The following is an 18,642-nucleotide window of genomic DNA, read 5'->3' as shown; positions in this document are numbered from 1 at the left end:
GGACAACATACCCGCAGGGCGGGTAAAGCTGTGATTCCCAACTTAGGCAGTGCCAATTTTTAAAACATTAGAGCCAGATACAATAACACCTATGACGGGGAGACCCTTTAGTGCACTTGTCCCTTATATGTGAAAGCTTACGAACTTTGTGCCAAATGCACCAAACATACTGGTAGTTCAATCAACAAAGAAAGTGTGATCCCAAAAGTCCCCACTATTGCTCATACTTGTCTGGAACAAACTTACCCTCTCTTCACGGCACTGTCCTAAAGGCCGGTGTGTTTAAGAGCCGTTCGGGAGACCTCTCTCCTGGGCTCAAAGCAATCTGCCTTCCGTAGCTTGTAGCTACACCGCTCCCACAAGCCGTCAGCTGCCGTTTGCAGCACTGGCCATAGCTCACACTCAATGGCCCCGGTGATGACGTCAAAGGGCGCGGCCGACTTACGAGGGGGAACGACTCCTGCCGATACACTCGGAAATCACTGTAGTGGGTACCGGTAAATGGAAATCCTTGTGACTTGCTTCCACCATTAGATACTTGACAACCTCCAGGGGCACACCAACTGCAAGCGCTCCAAGGAAATAGCCCACAGATACAATAAACACAAAGTCCAGAGCTGCAGTTAAAAATTCTTTGTTCTTTTATTCATTTAAGAGCGGTTACATGTACAAGTACAAAACATGCCCTTAGTGTCCCAAGCTATGGACACTAAGGGCATGTTTTGTACCTGTACATGTAACTGCTCTTAAATGAGTAAAAAAACAAAGAATTTTTAACTGCAGCTTCAGACTTTGTGTTTATTGTTCACTGTCCTATAGTCTGCACTCTGCACATTGCGCAGCGCGAAGTGGAACTCAGTAAGACAGTGCCCTAAGGTGGCTGCCTAGCTTAAATATGCAAGCACCGGGCCTGCATTCGCTCCATAAGACGCACAGACATTTCCCCTTACTTTTGAGGGGGGAAAAAGTGCATCTTATGGTGCGAAAAATACGGTAAATAAGGCACAGGGGGTTATTTAAGATCTAGCACAAAACAATGCTAAATTTAAGACAATAGATAATAAACAGTCACAGTCATGTGATCAGGGGGCTTGAAGAAGGTTCCTAGATACTAGGTAATCACAGAGGTATAAAGTATATTAATATAACTGTTGGTTATGCAAAACAGGGGAATGAGTATTAAAGGGAATATCTATCTTTTAAAACAATAACAATTCTATGGTAGACTGTCCCTTTAAATTAAATAAACTATATTACAGAAAATAAAAAAGAAATGACAAATATTTTAAACTAATTACACCTAATCTAATCCCCCTAATAAAATAAAAAAGCCCCCCAAAATAAAAAAATCCCTACCCTATAATAAATTACAAATAGCCCTTAAAAGGGCCTTTTGCGGGGCATTGCCCCAAAGTAATCAGCTCTTTTACCTGTAAAAAAAAAATACAATACCCCCCAAACATTAAAATCCACCACCCACACACCCAACCATACTCTAAAACCCACCCAATCCCCCCTTAATAAAACCTAACACTACCCCCTTGAAGATCACCCTACCTTGAGCCGTCTTCACCCAGCCGGGCACAAGTGGACCCCCCAGAGTGGCAGAAGTCTTCATCCAATCCGGCCAGAAGAGGACATCCAGACCGGCAGAAGTCTTCATCCAGGCGGAGCATCCTCTTCCATCCGACAGCGACTGAAGAATGAAGGTTCCTTTAAGTGACGTCATCCAAGATGGCGTCCCTTCAATTCCGATTGGCTAATAGAATCCTATCAGCCAGTCAAATTAAGGTAGGAAAAATCCTATTGGCTGATCAGCCAATAGAATTGAGCCTGCATTCTATTGGCTGATTGGAACAGCCAATAGAATGTGAGCTCAATCCTATTGGCTGATTGGATCAGCCAATAGGATTGAACTTCAATTCTATTGGCTGATCCAATCAGCCAATAGGATTTTTCCTACCTTAATTCCGATTGGCTGATATCAGCCAATTGGAATTGAAGGGACGCCATCTTGGATGACGTCACTTAAAGGAACCTTCATTCTTCAGTCGCCGTCGAGGATGCTCCGCATCTGATGTCTTCAAGATGGACCCGCTCCGCTCCGGATGGAAGGAGATAGAAGATGCCGCCTGGATGAAGACTTCTGCCAGTCTGGATGTCCTCTTCTGGCCGGATCGGATGAAGACATCTGGAGGTCCACTTGTGCCCGGCTGGGTGAAGACGGCTCAAGGTAGGGTGATCTTCAAGGGGGTAGTGTTAGGTTTTATTAAGGGGGGATTGGGTGGGTTTTAGAGTAGGGTTAGGTGTGTGGGTGGTGGGTTTTAATGTTGGGGGGGTATTGTATTTTTTTTTACAGGTAAAAGAGCTGATTACTTTGGGGCAATGCCCCGCAAAAAGCCCTTTTAAGGGCTATTTGTAATTTAGTATAGGGTAGGGAAGTTTTTTTATTTTGGGGGGCTTTTTAATTTTATTAGGGGGATTAGATTAGGTGTAATTAGTTTAAAAATGTATAATTTCTTTTTGGTTTTCTGTAATTTAGTGGGGGGTTTTGTACTTTAGTTTATTTAATTGTATTTAATTGTAGTTAGTTTAGGTAATTAATTTAATTATAGTGTAGTGTTAGGTTTAATTGTAACTTAGGTTAGGTTTTATTTTACAGGTATATTTGTATTTATTTTAACTAGGAAGTTATTAAATAGTTAATAACTATTTCATAACTATTGTACCTAGTTAAAATAAATACAAAGTTGCCTGTAAAATAAAAATAAACGCTGAGATAGCTACAATGTAACTATTAGTTATATTGTAGCTAGCTTAGGGTTTATTTTACAGGTAAGTATTTAGTTTTAAATAGGAATAATTTAGTTAATTATAGTAAATTTATTTAGATGTATTTAAATTATATTTAAGTTAGGGGAGTGTTAGGGTTAGGGTTAGACTTAAGTTTAGGGGTTAATAACTTTATTATAATGGCGGCGGCAGATTAGGGGTTAATACATTTAATATAGTTGCTGTGACGTTGGGGGGGCAGATTAGGGGTTAATAAATAAAATGTAGGGTTCGGTGATGTTGGGGGCATCAGATTAGGGGTTAATACATATAATGTAGGTGGCGGCGGTGTCTGGAGCGGCAGATTAGGGGTTAATAATATAATGTAGGTGGCGACAATGTCGGGGGTGGCAGATTAGGGGTTAATAAGTGTAAGATTAGGGGTGTTTAGACTCAGGGTTCATGTTAGTGTGTTAGGTGTAGACGTAAAATGTATTTTCCCATAGGAAACAATGGGACTGCGTTAGGAGCTGAACGCTGCTTTTTTGCAGGTGTTAAGGTTTTTTTTCAGCCAGCTCAGCCCCATTGTTTCCTATGAGGAAATCGTGCACGAGCATGTTTTACCTGCTTACCGCTACCGTAAGCAGCACTGGTATTGAGGTGAGATGTGGAGCTAAATTTTTCTCAAAGCTCACTTTTCTGAGGCTAACGCCAGCTTGCAGAAAACTCGTAATACCAGCGCTGTCTTAAGTGAGCGTTGAGATAAAAAGGAGCGTTGGCACCGCACAGCCTTACCGACAAAAACTTATAATCTAGACGAAATTGTTTTAAGAAATGTTTTATAAAAATTAAGAGTATTTGTTTTATTAAATATAACTTTAGCTTCTTTTAAAACTTTAAATTTCAGGATCTATGGTACCGTTTTCAATGCGTATTTTACATGCTGAACTCCGACAGTACCTTGGAAATCCTCAAGAGTCTCTAGACCGGATGCACAAAATGAAAATTGTTTGTCTACAGGTAAGTTCAGAATGCCACATGCAATCCATATTATTTTTATAAACACTTAGATATTCTATATTATTATATTAAACACACAACCTCTCCTATTTAAACCATATTGCAGGCTAGAAAGGGGTCTACCACATGAACCTATTATATTATAGTATATGGGATGTTTCGCTACTTGGATGATACAGCATAATGCTTCTACATCATCCTTTTGTCTATCACAACTGCTTGATTTCCTACATGATGCTTTTCTCCAAGGATTTAGTGCTAGAACCTTCAGCAATATCTGTAGTTAAATGGGCTCATGAACCTTTGATTGTTACATTTTTTATAATACATTGGCCCATGTCCATCCTTCAAGTAGATGTTCAACAGCATCTTGGGATCTTCCTTTGGTTTTGGATACTTTACTTGAGTCACCATTTGAACCTTCATGTGAGGGTTCCTTACTTTGAAAACTTATTTACGTTCATATAGGTGGCGAGAGTCCATGAGCTGTTAACGTATGGGATATACACTCCTACGAGGAGGAGGCTAAGTTTCCCAAACCTCAAAAGCCTATAAATACCCTGCCAATCTCACACATACCTCAGTTTTAAACTTTTCCTCGTTAGGAGGAGGTTGAAGCATTATGAGGTGCTTGATTTCTTCAGTGAGAGGCGCTTAAGAGCATATTGAAGCTCGGTTCCCCTTAGAGTACAGTGCTTGTCAGATGAAAGTGAAGGGAGTACTGCCTCATGTAACCATGTTTTCGCCTCAAGAAAATCTTTTCATAGGCTCTCTGTAAATTTGGTTGCAGGTATTCATCTTCTGCCTCCCTTTATAGATCGACGTTATACTCCTACTCCATTACCTCTGCTGATATGTTTCAGTACTGGTTTGGCTGTCTGCTATCAGTGTACGAGTGTCTAGGGTAAGTATGTTTAAAATAATTTATCAGACGCAGCTGTGGTTTGGGTACTTTTTATTAAGTTATTCCAATGTATTACTATATATAAGAGCCCTGGGACAGGCACTATATTCCCCTTATAATTTTATCAGTATTCTTACATTGGGTATTGAAAAGAATCACCCCCCCCCCCCTTGAAAATAATCACATTTCTTACATTTAATTGGCAAGAGTCCATGAGCTAGTGACATATTGGATATACAATCCTACCAGGAGGGGCAAAGTTTCCCAAACCGCAAAATACCTATAAATACACCACTCACCACACCCACAATTCAGTTTTAAAAATGTTTGCCTCCTATGGAGGTGGTGAAGTAAGTTTGTGCTAAGATTTCTACGTTGATATGCTATTCTCAGCATTTTGAAGCCCGATTCCTCTCAGAGTACAGTGAATGTCAGAGGGTTGTGAAGGGAGTATCACCTATTGAATGCAATGGTTTTCCTCACGGGAGATCTATTTCATAGGTTCTCTGTTATCGATCGTAGAGATTCATCTCCTACCTCCCTTATTCAGATCGACGATATACTCTCATATTCCATTGCTTCTACTGATAACTGTTTCAGTACTGGTTTGGCTATCTGCTATATGTGGATGGGTGTCTTTCGGTAAGTATGTTTTCATTACTTAAGACACTCTCAGCTATGGTTTGGCACTTTATGCATTAATATAAAGTTCTAAATATATGTATTGTACTTATATTTGCCATGAGTCCGGTTTATGTTTATTTCCTTTAGCAGACTATCAGTTTCATATTTGGGAGAAAAACATATTTAGGAAAATATTTTTCTTACCTGGGGTTTAGTCTTTTTTCAATTGACTGTTTTTTCATTAAATTTTGCGGGCAAAATTAGGTTCGCAAGGGCGCAAAATGCCAAAGTTTATTGCATCATTCTTGGCACGAGAAATTTTTTTTGGCGCAAAGGTACGTCCGATGATGCAAAATAGTTCCTTGCATAATGTTGCGTCTTCAATGACGCGAGTGTCATTTCCGGATGTTGTTAGCGTCAAATAAATTTCAGTTTGCGTTGTGCGTCATACTTGCCGCCAAATAATTTCATTATTTAAAACCCAATTCCTATATGCCTCTTGCCTTATTCTATGTCAGAGGGCTTTGCTGTTTGCATTTTTTTACCATTCCTGAAACTGCCATATAAGGAAATTGATAATTTTGCTTTATATGTTGTTTTTTCTCTTACATTTGCAAGATGTCTTAATCTGATCCTGTCTCAGAAACCACTGTTGGAACCCTGCTACCTGATAACAGTTCTACCAAAGCTAAGTGCATTTGTTGTAAATTTGTGGAGATTATATCTCCATCTGTGGTATGTAATAGTTGTCATGATAAGCTTTTACATGCAGAGAATGTATCCATCAGTAATAGTACAATGCCTGTTGTTCCTTCAACATCTAATGTACATGATATACCTGTGAATATAAAAGATTTTATTTCTTATGCGATTCAGAAGGCTTTGTCTGCCATCCCGCCTTCTAATAAACGTGAAAAATCTCTTAAAACTGCTCATAAGGTTGATGAATTTTCAAATGACCGACAACATACTGAATTATCCCCCTCTGATGAGGATCTATCTGATTCAGAAGATCCTTCCTCAGATATTGACACTGACAAATCTACTTATTTAAAACGGAGTATATTCGTTCCTTGTTAAGAGGTGTTGATTACATTGGATATTGAGGAAACTAGTCCTCTTGATATTAAAACTAGTAAACGTTTAAATTCTGTTTATAAACCTCCTGTGGTTACTCCAGAGGTTTTTCCAGTTCCTGATGCTTTTTCTGATATAATTTCTAAGGAATGGAATAGGCCTGGTACTTCTTTTATTCCTTCTTCAAGGTTTAAAAAATCATATCCTTTGCCAGAAGTTAGATTGGAGTTTTGGGAAAAGATCCCAAAGTTGATGGGGCTATTTCTACTCTTGCTAAACGTACTTCTATTCCTATGGAAGATAGTACTTCTTTTAACGATCCTTTAGATAGGAAACTTGAATCCTACTTACGGAAAGCGTATTTATATTCTGGCCATCTTCTTAGGCCTGCCATTTCTATGGCTGATGTTGCAGCTGCATCAACTTTTTGGTTGGAAAGTTTAGCGCAACAGGAAAGGGATCCTGATTTGTCTAGCATTGTTTGCTTGCTTCAACATGCTAATTATTTTATCTGTGATGCCATTTTTTATATCATCAAAATTGATGTTAAATCTATGTCTTTAGCTATTTTAGCTAGCAGAGCTTTGTGGCTGAAATATTGGAATGCTGACATGATATCTAAGTCTAGATTACTATCTCTTTCTTTCCAAGGTAATAAGTTATTTGGTTCTCCGTTGGATTCGATTATTTCAACTGTCACTGGGGGGAAGGGAGTTTTTTTGCCTCAGGATAAAAGACTTAAGGGTAAATCTAAAGCTTCTAACCGTTTTCGTTCCTTTCAACAAAGTAAGGAACAGAAACCTAATCCTTCCCCCAAAGAATCTGGTTCCATTTGGAAACCTTCTTCAAGTTTGAATAAATCCAAACCTTTTAAGAAACCAAAGCCATCCCCAAGTCTGCATGACTCATTCCAGCTCAGCTGGTAGGGGGCAGATTAAGATTCTTTCAAAACATTTGGGCAGATTCTGTCCAAAATCAATGGATTTAGAGTATTGTCTCTCAAGGGTACCGAATTGGATTCTGAGTAGGATCTCCTGTGAGAAGATTTTTTCTCTCATGCATCCCAGCAAATCCAGTAAAGGCTCAGGCTTTTCTGAAGTGTGTTTCAGATCAGATCTGCAGCTTTCAGGGGTAATCATACCAGTTCTGTTTCAGGAACAATGTCTGGGGTTTTATTCAAATCTATTCATTGTCCCAAAGAAAGAAAATTCATTCAGGCCAGTTCTGGATCTGAAACTTTTGAATCGTTTTGTAAGAGTGTCAACTTTCAAAATGGTGACTAGGACTATTCTGCCTTTTTTTCAACAAAGGCATTATATGTCCACAATAGACTTACAGGATGCATATCTTCATATTCCGATTCATCCAGACCACTATCAGTTTCTGAGATTCTCTTTTTTAGACAAGCATTACCAATGTTTCACTCTTCCATTTGGCCTAGCGACAGCTCCAAGAATCTATTAAAAGGTTCTAGGTGCCCTACTCTCTGTAATCCGAGAGCGGGGTATTGCAGTGTTTCCTTATTTGAGCGATATCTTGGTACTAGCTCAGTCTTTACATTCTGCAGAATCTCACACAAATCAACTAGTGTTGTTTCTTCAAAGACATGGTTGGAGGATCAATTTACCAAAAAGTTTTTGATTCCTTAGACAAGGATCACCTTTTTAGGTTTCCAGATAGATTCAGTGTCCATGACTCTGTCTCTAACAGACAAGAGAAGATTAAAATTGGTTTCAGCTTGTCGGAACCTTCAGTCTCAATCATTCCCTTCAGTGGCTATGTGCATGGAAGTTTTAGGTCTCATGACTGCAGCATCGGACTGCTCGTTTTCATATGAGACCTCTCCAGCTTTGTATGCTGAACCAATACTGCAGGGATTATACAAAGATATCACAATTTAATATCCTTAAATCCCAATGTTCGACTCTCTCTGACTTGGTGGTTAGATCAAACAATATAAAGAGGTTGTAGAGTTTATTAAAGAAAAATACACATTAAAAAGTGAAACGTTATTATAATCATGTTAAAATACCTGTTTCTCAGGAATTATCACACACATACACAATTCCTAGGTGTTGTCTGAATAAAGAGTATTAATAGCCAATATATCCTTTTCACAGCATCGCTAATCAGAACATCACGAAGGACTAAAACAAATTAAAATAGACCTAGGGGCTTAGGGAAAATTAATACTACCCTGTCAACTAGGGTTAAATTGGGGTAAGTATTGAAAATAGATATGCCTAAAGTATTTAACAATCCATCAGATCGTGTGTGTCTATCTCTTTAAGACACACACTGATTGTTAACCAGTGGCCTAATATCTTGTGCAAATGTTAAGGGTGCTGATATCTCCCAATATAATTCGTTTAAGCTGGTTATATACAGTGGATGACTCTAATTTTGAGTGTGAATTCTATTGGTATATAGGTCAGATGTCTCTCGTTACATCAGGTACTTATAGATTATATCTAAACCACATAAATATAGGATGTAAGTAAAATATTGAGGTGCTCAAATGCCCACTAAACTGTGTCACATTGTGTGTACTGAAATACCACCAGAGATATTAGTTGCACATCACACTTCATTCAGCTTGTTACTCTTTATTGATTACAATGGTTAGATCACCATTGTATAGTTCAAGGGGCCTCTTTTGTTCGTCCAACCTGGACTGTGTTCACAACAGATTGCAAGTCTTTCACTTTGGGGAGTTGTCTGGAGATTTCTGACCGCACAAGGGGTTTGGAAATCTCAAGAGGCGAGGTTACCAATAAATATTTTAGAACTCTGTGCTATTTTCTGGGCTCTTCAGGTCTGGCCTCTGTTGAAGAGAGAACCGTTCATTTTTTTTTTTCAGACAGACAATATCACAACTGTGGCATATGTCAATCATCAGGGTGGGACTCACAGTCCCCTAGCTATGAAAGAAGTATATCTGATACTTGCTTGGGCGGAATCCAGCACCTGTCTAATTTCTGCGGTTCATATCCCAGGTATAGACAATTGGGAAGCAGATTATCTCAGTCGTCAGACTTTACATCCGGGGCAGTGGTCGCTCCATCCAGATGTGTTTTCTCAGCTTATTCAGATGTGTGGTCTTCCATAAATAGATCTGATGGCTTCCCATCTAAACAAGAGACTACCCAGGTACCTGTCCAGGTCCAGAGATCCTCAGTCGTAAGCGGTGGATGCGTTAGCAGTTCCTTGGTGAAACCAACCTGCTTATATCTTCACGCCTCTGGTTTTCCTTCCAAGAGTGATTTCCAAGGTCATCATGGAACAATTGTTTGTGTTGCTTGTAGCTCCAGCATAGCCTCACAGGTTTTGGTATGCGGATCTTGTTTGGATGTATAGTTGCCAACCTTGGCCACTTCCATTAAGGCCAGACCTTCTGTCTCAAGGTCCGTTTTTCCATCAGGATCTCAAATCATTAAATTTAAAGGTATGGAAATTGAATGCCTAGTGCTTAGTCATAGAGGTTTCTCTGACTCTGTGATTAATACTATGTTACAGGCTCGTAAATCTGTCTCTAGGAAGATTTATTATCGAGTTTGGTAGACTTATATTTCATGGTGTTCTTCTCATAAATTCTCCTGGCATTCTTTTATTCTTTTTACAGTTTCTTCAGGATTGTTTGGATAAGGGTTTGTCTGCAAGTTCCTTGAAGGGACAAATCTCTGCTATTTCTGTTTTATTTCACAGAAAGATTGCTAAGCTTCTGGATATTCACTGTTTTGTACAGGCTTTGTCCGTATCAAGCCTGTCAATTTCTCCTCCTTGGAGTCTTAATTTGGTTTTCAAGGCTTTACAGGCTCCTCCTTTTGAGCCTATGCATTCTTTGGACATTAAACTACTTTCTTGAAAAGTTTTGTTCCTTTTGGCCATCTCTTCTGCTAGAAGAGTTTCTGAATTATCTGCTCTTTCTTGTAAATCTCCTTTTCTGATTTTCCATCAGGATAAGGCAGTTTTGCGGACTTCATTTAAATTTCTACCTAAGGTTGTAAATTCTAACATTAATGGAGAAATTGTTGTCCCTTCTTTGTGTCCTAATCCTTACATTCTTTGGATGTGGTAAGAGCTTTGAAATATTATTATGTTGAAGCTACTAAAAATTTCAGGAAGACTTCTAGTCTATTTGTTATCTTTTCTGGTTCTAGGAAAGGTCAGAAGGCTTCTGCCCTTTCCCTTGGCATCTTGGTTAAAGCTTTTGATTCATCAGGCTTATTTGGAGTCGGGTCAGGCCCCGCCTCAGAGAATTACAGCTCATTCTACTAGACCAGTCTCCACTTTGTGGGCTTTTAAGAATGAACCTTCAGTTGATCAGATTTGTTAAGCAGCAACTTGGTCTTCTTTGCATACATTTACTAAATTCTACTGTGTTGATGTATTTGCTTCTTCGGAAGCAGTTTTTCGTAGAAAAGTTTTTCAGGCAGCTGTTTCAGTTTGATTCCTTTGCTTATGTTTGAGTTTTTTCTTTTCATTATGAGAATAAACTTATATTTTGGGATGTGGATTTTTTTTCAGCGGAAAAAATGGCTGTTATTATTTTATCCCTCCCTCTCTAGTGACTCTTCTGTGGAGTTTTACATCTTGGGTATTACTATCCCATACGTCCCTAGCTCATGAACATGAAAGAAAACATATTTTATGTAAGAACTTAACTGAAAAAATAATTTCTTTCATAATGGCAAGAGTCTATGAGACCCACCCTTTTTATGGTTTTTATGATTTTTTTGTATAAAGCACAATTATTTCCAAATCCCTTTGTTGATGCTTTTTACGCCTTTCTTTATCACCCACTACTTGGCTATTCGTTAAACTGAATTGTGGGTGTGGTGAGGAGTGTATTTATAGGCATTTTGAGGTTTGAGAAACTTTGCCCCTCCTGGTAGGATTGTATATCCCATACGTCACTAGCTCATGGACTCTTGCCAATATGAAAGAAATTAATTTATCAGGTTAGTTCTTACTTACATAAATTATGTTTTTGTTGCTTTGCAGCCTGAAATAAAAACAAACACAGTTTTTGTTTATCCAGTTGTAATTACTCAGTGCAACTTATAGCATTCAAGTGAAAGATATAACGCCAACATGTCAGGAAAAAATAAAGACAATTCAAAAACAGAATCACTGAGTTGCAAAAAGGATCACCCCCTTGTGTCAGTATTTTGTTGAACCACCTTTTGCTTTATTTGCAGCCTTTAGTCTGTTGGGATATGTCTCTACTAACTTAGCACAACTAGACTGTGCAATATTTGCCCACTCTTCTTTTCAGAACTGCTCCAATTCGGTTACATTTGATGGTGATTGTTTGTGGACTGCAGTCTTCAAGTCATGCCACAGATATTTAATGGGGTTTAAGTCTGGGCTCTAACTAGGCCATGCAAGAACATTCACCTTTTTCTCCTTCATCCACTGTGTGGTCATTTTTGCTGTGTGCTTTGGGTCATTGTCATGTTGGAAGATAAACCTTCTTCCCATTGACAACTTCCTGGCAGAGGGCATTAGATTTTCCTCAAGAATTTGACGGTATTTTGCCCAATGCATTATTCCTTCTATCCTGACTCCAGTGCTCCAGTGCCTGCTGCAGAGAAACACCCCCATAATAGGATTTTACCACCTCCATGCTTTACTGTAGGTAAACGGTGTTATCTGTATCGTGAGCTGTATTGGATTTCCTCCAGACATATAGTTTGGTGTTGAGGCCAAATAATTCAATTTTGGTCTCATCTGACCATAACACTTTTTTCCATGTGGCCTCAGCATCTCCAAGGTATGTTATGGCAAAGCTCAGTCGTGACTCCATGTGGCCTTTTTTGAGGAGTGGCTTTTTTCTTGCAACCCTCCCATACAAGCCATATTTGTGGATAATTTATGATATTATTGTCACATGCACACAATGACCACTCTTTCTCATAAATTCCAGCAACTGCTTCAGCGTTGCTGTGGACCTCTTGGTAGTCTCTGACCAGTTTCTTCCTGGCTCTTTCATCCAGTTTGGAGCAACGTCCTGATCCAGTGATGGTCTGTGTTGTACCAAATATCTTCCACTTCTTAATAATAGACTTCACTGTGCTTCTAGGCATTGATAAAGCCTTTGATATTTTCTTGTATCCATCTCCTGACTTGTGCCTGTCCACAACATTATCCCGGAGATCTTTTGGCAGTGCCTTGCCACCCATAGTTGATTGTTTGCTTCAGTTGCATTACTAGGGACTGAAATGCTCCAGGAAAGCTCTTTTCATGCTGAGCTAATCAATATGCCCACAGCTGATCACAGTTGAAGGTCAAATGGCTTTGTGTGTGCCGTTGTGAAGGTGATAAGCTACACCTGATTAAGTTTGCAAGTAATTTTAGGAGGGGGTGATCCTTTTTGCAACTCAGTGATTCTGTTTTTTAATTGTCTTTATTTTTGCCTGAAATGTTAGTGTTATATCTTTCACTTGGATGTTATAAGTTGCACTGAGTAATTACAGCTGGATAAACAAAAACTGTGTCTCTTTTTCAGGCTGCAAAGCAACATAATGTTACAAATATTATTTTTAGACTCGTGCTCTAATATTCAAGTTAAACATAAAGACAGTTCTTCTTTTTATAAATTGCAAGAGATAGGTTTCATAGGCTTACCATTTTTACGGTCTCATGTTATAGCCGGACCTCTGCTTCCGTGAAGCTTTTTTTTCTGTTTTCTTGTGCACGAACGGGCACCTAATAGCGCAATTTTTATGATGATTGACTTCCGTGTCATCATGTCGCGTGCATTTGTTAGTGTTATTTTCACGCCAAATATTTAATTTTTTTTAAGCCCGTCTCACTAGACTCTCATTGAGAGTCACAGAAACATAGGGCTACTTTGCATCCTTTGTTTTTTCACTTAATAATCGCACAGTGATCATTTTAAAATTTTATAATAATTTATAATTATGTTAGAAAAAAATATAGTATTAAATTTATTTACTTGCAAACTAGGTCCATTGTGTATAGTTTCAGCATTTAGATTCCCCTATTGATAGCAGAGTCATCACCCGTTTTAAAGTCTTGGCAGCAGGTTGTATAGAAGTAGGTGCACTCTTTCTCATTTTAAAGAGGATAGTCCACTGAGAGCATTGTGGTTTAGCTCAGTCTTTGTCTCTACTGTTGATAGGCAGTGACTCTGTCCCTTTTATTTGGGAAAAGTTGATGTTAAGGTCTTTATATATGTCATTAAAGGGACATTATACACTCATTTTTTCTTTGCATAAATGTTTTGTAGATGATTTATTTATATAGCCCATAAAGTTTTTTTGTTTTCCTTATTTTTAAAATAACATTGCTCTGATTTTCAAACTCCTAACCAAGCCCCAAAGTTTTATGAGAATACCGTCAGCTACCTACTCCAGCTTGCTCCTGTTTGTGTAAAGCGTCTTCTCATATGCAAAAGGAGGAGGGCGAGGAGTGTCTTATTTCCCACTTGCAGTGGGCTTTCCAGCTGCCTTTTCAACAGAGCTAAACTGAGAGCTTCTAAGTAAGTTATTAAACAGTTTTATACTGGATTTTTAAATCAGTATCTGTGCATCTTATTCTTTATAGTAGTGTCTATTACATGCAGTTATATGAAAATGAGTGTATACTGTCCCTTTAAGATATGCCAGTTCCTTATACACCAGGAGTTTATCATCTTTTTTGACTAAAAGGCTAGACGGAAAGCCCCATTAATCCTTCATTTTGTACTTTTGGTAATAAATAAAATGGAAAAACATAATTTATGTAAGAACTTACCTGATAAATTCATTTCTTTCATATTAGCAAGAGTCCATGAGCTAGTGACGTATGGGATATACTTTCCTACCAGGAGGGGCAAAGTTTCCCAAACCTCAAAATGCCTATAAATACACCCCTCACCACACCCACAATTCAGTTTAACGAATAGCCAAGAAGTGGGGTGATTAAAAAAGTGCGAAAGCATATAAAATAAGGAATTGGAATAATTGTGCTTTATACAAAAATCATAACCACCCCAAAAAAAAGGGCGGGCCTCATGGACTCTTGCTAATATGAAAGAAATGAATTTATCAGGTAAGTTCTTACATAAATTATGTTTTCTTTCATGTAATTAGCAAGAGTCCATGAGCTAGTGACGTATGGGATAATGATTACCCAAGATGTGGATCTTTCCACGCAAGAGTCACTAGAGAGGGAGGGATAAAATAAAGACAGCCAATTCCTGCTGAAAATAATCCACACCCAAAATAAAGTTTAATGAAAAACATAAGCAGAAGATTCAAACTGAAACCGCTGCCTGAAGTACTTTTCTACCAAAAACTGCTTCAGAAGAAGAAAATACATCAAAATGGTAGAATTTAGTAAAAGTATGCAAAGAGGACCAAGTTGCTGCTTTGCAAATCTGATCAATTGAAGCTTCATTCCTAAACGCCCAGGAAGTAGAAACTGACCTAGTAGAATAAGCTGTAATCCTTTGAGGCGGAGATTTACCCGACTCAACATAGACAAGATGAATTAAAGATTTCAACCAAGATGCCAAAGAAATGGCAGAAGCTTTCTGGCCTTTTCTAGAACCAGAAAAGATAACAAATAAACTAGAAGTCTTTCGGAAAGACTTAGTAGCTTCAACATAATATTTCAAAGCTCTAACAACATCCAAAGAATGCAATGATTTCTCCTTAGAATTCTTAGGATTAGGACATAATGAAGGAACCACAATTTCCCTACTAATGTTTTTAGAATTCACAACTTTAGGTAAAAATTCAAAAGAAGTTCGCAACACTGCCTTATCCTGATGAAAAATCAGAAAAGGAGACTCACAAGAAAGAGCAGATAATTCAGAAACTCTTCTGGCAGAAGAGATTGCCAAAAGGAACAAAACTTTCCAAGAAAGTAATTTAATATCCAATGAATGCATAGGTTCAAACGGAGGAGCTTGAAGAGCCCCCAGAACCAAATTCAAACTCCAAGGAGGAGAAATTGACTTAATGACAGGTTTTATACGAACCAAAGCTTGTACAAAACAATGAATATCAGGAAGATTAGCAATCTTTCTGTGAAAAAGAACAGAAAGAGCAGAGATTTGTCCTTTCAAAGAACTTGCGGATAAACCTTTATCTAAACCATCCTGAAGAAACTGTAAAATTCTCGGAATTCTAAAAGAATGCCAAGAAAAATGATGAGAAAGACACCAAGAAATATAAGTCTTCCAGACTCTATAATATATCTCTCTGGATACAGATTTACGAGCCTGTAACATAGTATTAATCACAGAGTCAGAGAAACCTCTTTGACCAAGAATCAAGCGTTCAATCTCCATACCTTTAAATTTAAGGATTTGAGATCCTGATGGAAAAAAGGACCTTGCGACAGAAGGTCTGGTCGTAGCGGAAGAGTCCACGGATGGCAAGAGGCCATCCGGACAAGATCCGCATACCAAAACCTGTGAGGCCATGCCGGAGCTACCAGCAGAACAAACGAGCATTCCTTCAGAATCTTGGAGATTACTCTTGGAAGAAGAACTAGAGGCGGAAAGATATAAGCAGGATGATACTTCCAAGGAAGTGATAATGCATCCACTGCTTCCGCCTGAGGATCCCGGGATCTGGACAGATACCTGGGAAGTTTCTTGTTTAGATGAGACGCCATCAGATCTATTTCTGGAAGCTCCCACATTTGAACAATCTGAAGAAATACCTCTGGGTGAAGAGTCCATTCGCCCGGATGCAACGTTTGGCGACTGAGATAATCCGCTTCCCAATTGTCTATACCTGAGATATGAACCGCAGAGATTAGACAGGAGCTGGATTCCGCCCAAACCAGAATTCGAGATACTTCTTTCATAGCCAGAGGACTGTGAGTCCCTCCTTGATGATTGATGTATGCCACAGTAGTGACATTGTCTGTCTGAAAACAAATGAACGATTCTCTCTTCAGAAGAGGCCAAGACTGAAGAGCTCTGAAAATTGCACGGAGTTCCAAAATATTGATCGGTAATCTCACCTCCTGAGATTCCCAAACTCCTTGTGCCGTCAGAGATCCCCACACAGCTCCCCAACCTGTGAGACTTGCATCTGTTGAAATTACAGTCCAGGTCGGAAGCACAAAAGAAGCCCCCTGAATTAAACGATGGTGATATGTCCACCACGTTAGAGAGTGTCGTACAATCGGTTTTAAAGATATTAATTGAGATATCTTTGTGTAATCCTTGCACCATTGATTCAGCATACAGAGCTGAAGAGGTCGCATGTGAAAACGAGCAAAGGGGATCGCGTCCGATGCAGCAGTCATAAGACCTAGAATTTCCATGCATAAGGCTACCGAAGGGAATGATTGTGACTGAAGGTTTCGACAAGCTGAAATCAATTTTAGACGTCTCTTGTCTGTTAAAGACAGAGTCATGGACACTGAATCTATCTGGAAACCCAGAAAGGTTACCCTTGTCTGAGGAATCAATGAACTTTTTGGTGAATTGATCCTCCAACCATGATCTTGAAGAAACAACACAAGTCGATTCGTAAGAGATTCTGCTAAATGTAAAGACTGAGCAAGTACCAAGATATCATCCAAATAAGGAAATACCACAATACCCTGTTCTCTGATTACAGACAGAAGGGCACCGAGAACCTTTGTAAAAATTCTTGGAGCTGTAGCTAGGCCAAACGGCAGAGCCACAAACTGGTAATGCTTGTCCAGAAAAGAGAATCTCAGGAACTGATAATGATCTGGATGAATCGGAATATGCAGATATGCATCCTGTAAATCTATTGTGGACATAAAATGCCCTTGCTGAACAAAAGGCAAGATAGTCCTTACAGTTACCATTTTGAACGTTGGTATCCTTACATAACGATTCAATATTTTTAGATCCAGAACTGGTCTGAAGGAATTCTCCTTCTTTGGTACAATGAAGAGATTTGAATAAAACCCCATCCCCTGTTCCAGAATTGGAACTGGCATAATTACTCCAGCCAACTCTAGATCTGAAACACAATTCAGAAATGCTTGAGCTTTCACTGGATTTACTGGGACACGGGAAAGAAAAAATCTCTTTGCAGGAGGTCTCATCTTGAAACCAATTCTGTACCCTTCTGAAACAATGTTCTGAATCCAAAGATTGTGAACAGAATTGATCCAAATTTCTTTGAAAAAACGTAACCTGCCCCCTACCAGCTGAGCTGGAATGAGGGCCGCACCTTCATGTGGACTTAGAAGCAGGCTTTGCCTTTCTAGAAGGCTTGGATTTATTCCAGACTGGAGATGGTTTCCAAACTGAAACTGCTCCTGAGGATGAAGGATCAGGCTTTTGTTCTTTGTTGAAACGAAAGGAACGAAAACGATTATTAGCCCTGTTTTTACCCTTAGATTTTTTATCCTGTGGTAAAAAAGTTCCTTTCCCACCAGTAACAGTTGAGATAATGGAATCCAACTGAGAACCAAATAATTTGTTACCCTGGAAAGAAATGGAAAGTAGAGTTGATTTAGAAGCCATATCAGCATTCCAAGTTTTAAGACATAAAGCTCTTCTAGCTAAAATAGCTAGAGACATAAACCTGACATCAACTCTGATAATATCAAAAATGGCATCACAGATAAAATTATTAGCATGCTGAAGAAGAAGAATAATATTATGAGAATCATGATCTGTTACTTGTTGTGCTAAAGTCTCCAACCAAAAAGTTGAAGCTGCAGCAACATCAGCCAAAGATATAGCAGGTCTAAGAAGATTACCTGAACACAGATAAGCTTTTCTTAGAAAGGATTCAATTTTCCTATCTAAAGGATCTTTAAACGAAGTACCATCTGACGTAGGAATAGTAGTACGTTTAGCAAGGGTAGAAATAGCCCCATCGACTTTAGGGATTTTGTCCCAAAATTCTAATCTGTCAGACGGCACAGGATATAATTGCTTAAAACGTTTAGAAGGAGTAAATGAATTACCCAATTTATCCCATTCTCTGGAAATTACTTCAGAAATAGCATTAGGAACAGGAAAAACTTCTGGAATAACCACAGGAGATTTAAATACCTTATCTAAACGTTTAGAATTAGTATCAAGAGGACCAGAATCCTCTATTTCTAAAGCAATTAGTACTTCTTTAAGTAAAGAACAAATAAATTCAATTTTAAATAAATATGAAGATTTATCAGCATCAATCTCTGAGACAGAATCCTCTGAACCAGAAGAGTCATCAGAATCAGAATGATGATGTTCATTTTAAAAATTCATCTGTAGAGAGAGAAGTTTTAAAAGATTTTTT

The 18,642-nt window shown here is 38.6% G+C and overlaps 1 protein-coding gene across 2 annotated transcripts in view; it reads left to right on the top strand.

Moving 5' to 3' along the window:
• TRAPPC12 (trafficking protein particle complex subunit 12) overlaps positions 1-18,642 on the top strand; it is a 496,716-nt gene that overhangs the window by 251,619 nt on the left and 226,455 nt on the right. For both annotated transcript variants that reach the window (XM_053709729.1, XM_053709728.1), the window contains one exon: positions 3,680-3,792. In XM_053709729.1, the coding sequence (XP_053565704.1) occupies positions 3,680-3,792 (113 nt within the window). The remainder of the gene's footprint in view (positions 1-3,679; positions 3,793-18,642) is intronic.

Source organism: Bombina bombina, chromosome 4, assembly GCF_027579735.1.
Source record: "Bombina bombina isolate aBomBom1 chromosome 4, aBomBom1.pri, whole genome shotgun sequence".
Classification (NCBI taxonomy): Eukaryota; Metazoa; Chordata; class Amphibia; order Anura; family Bombinatoridae; genus Bombina; species Bombina bombina.
This window is presented reverse-complemented; position numbering and strand designations above follow the sequence as displayed.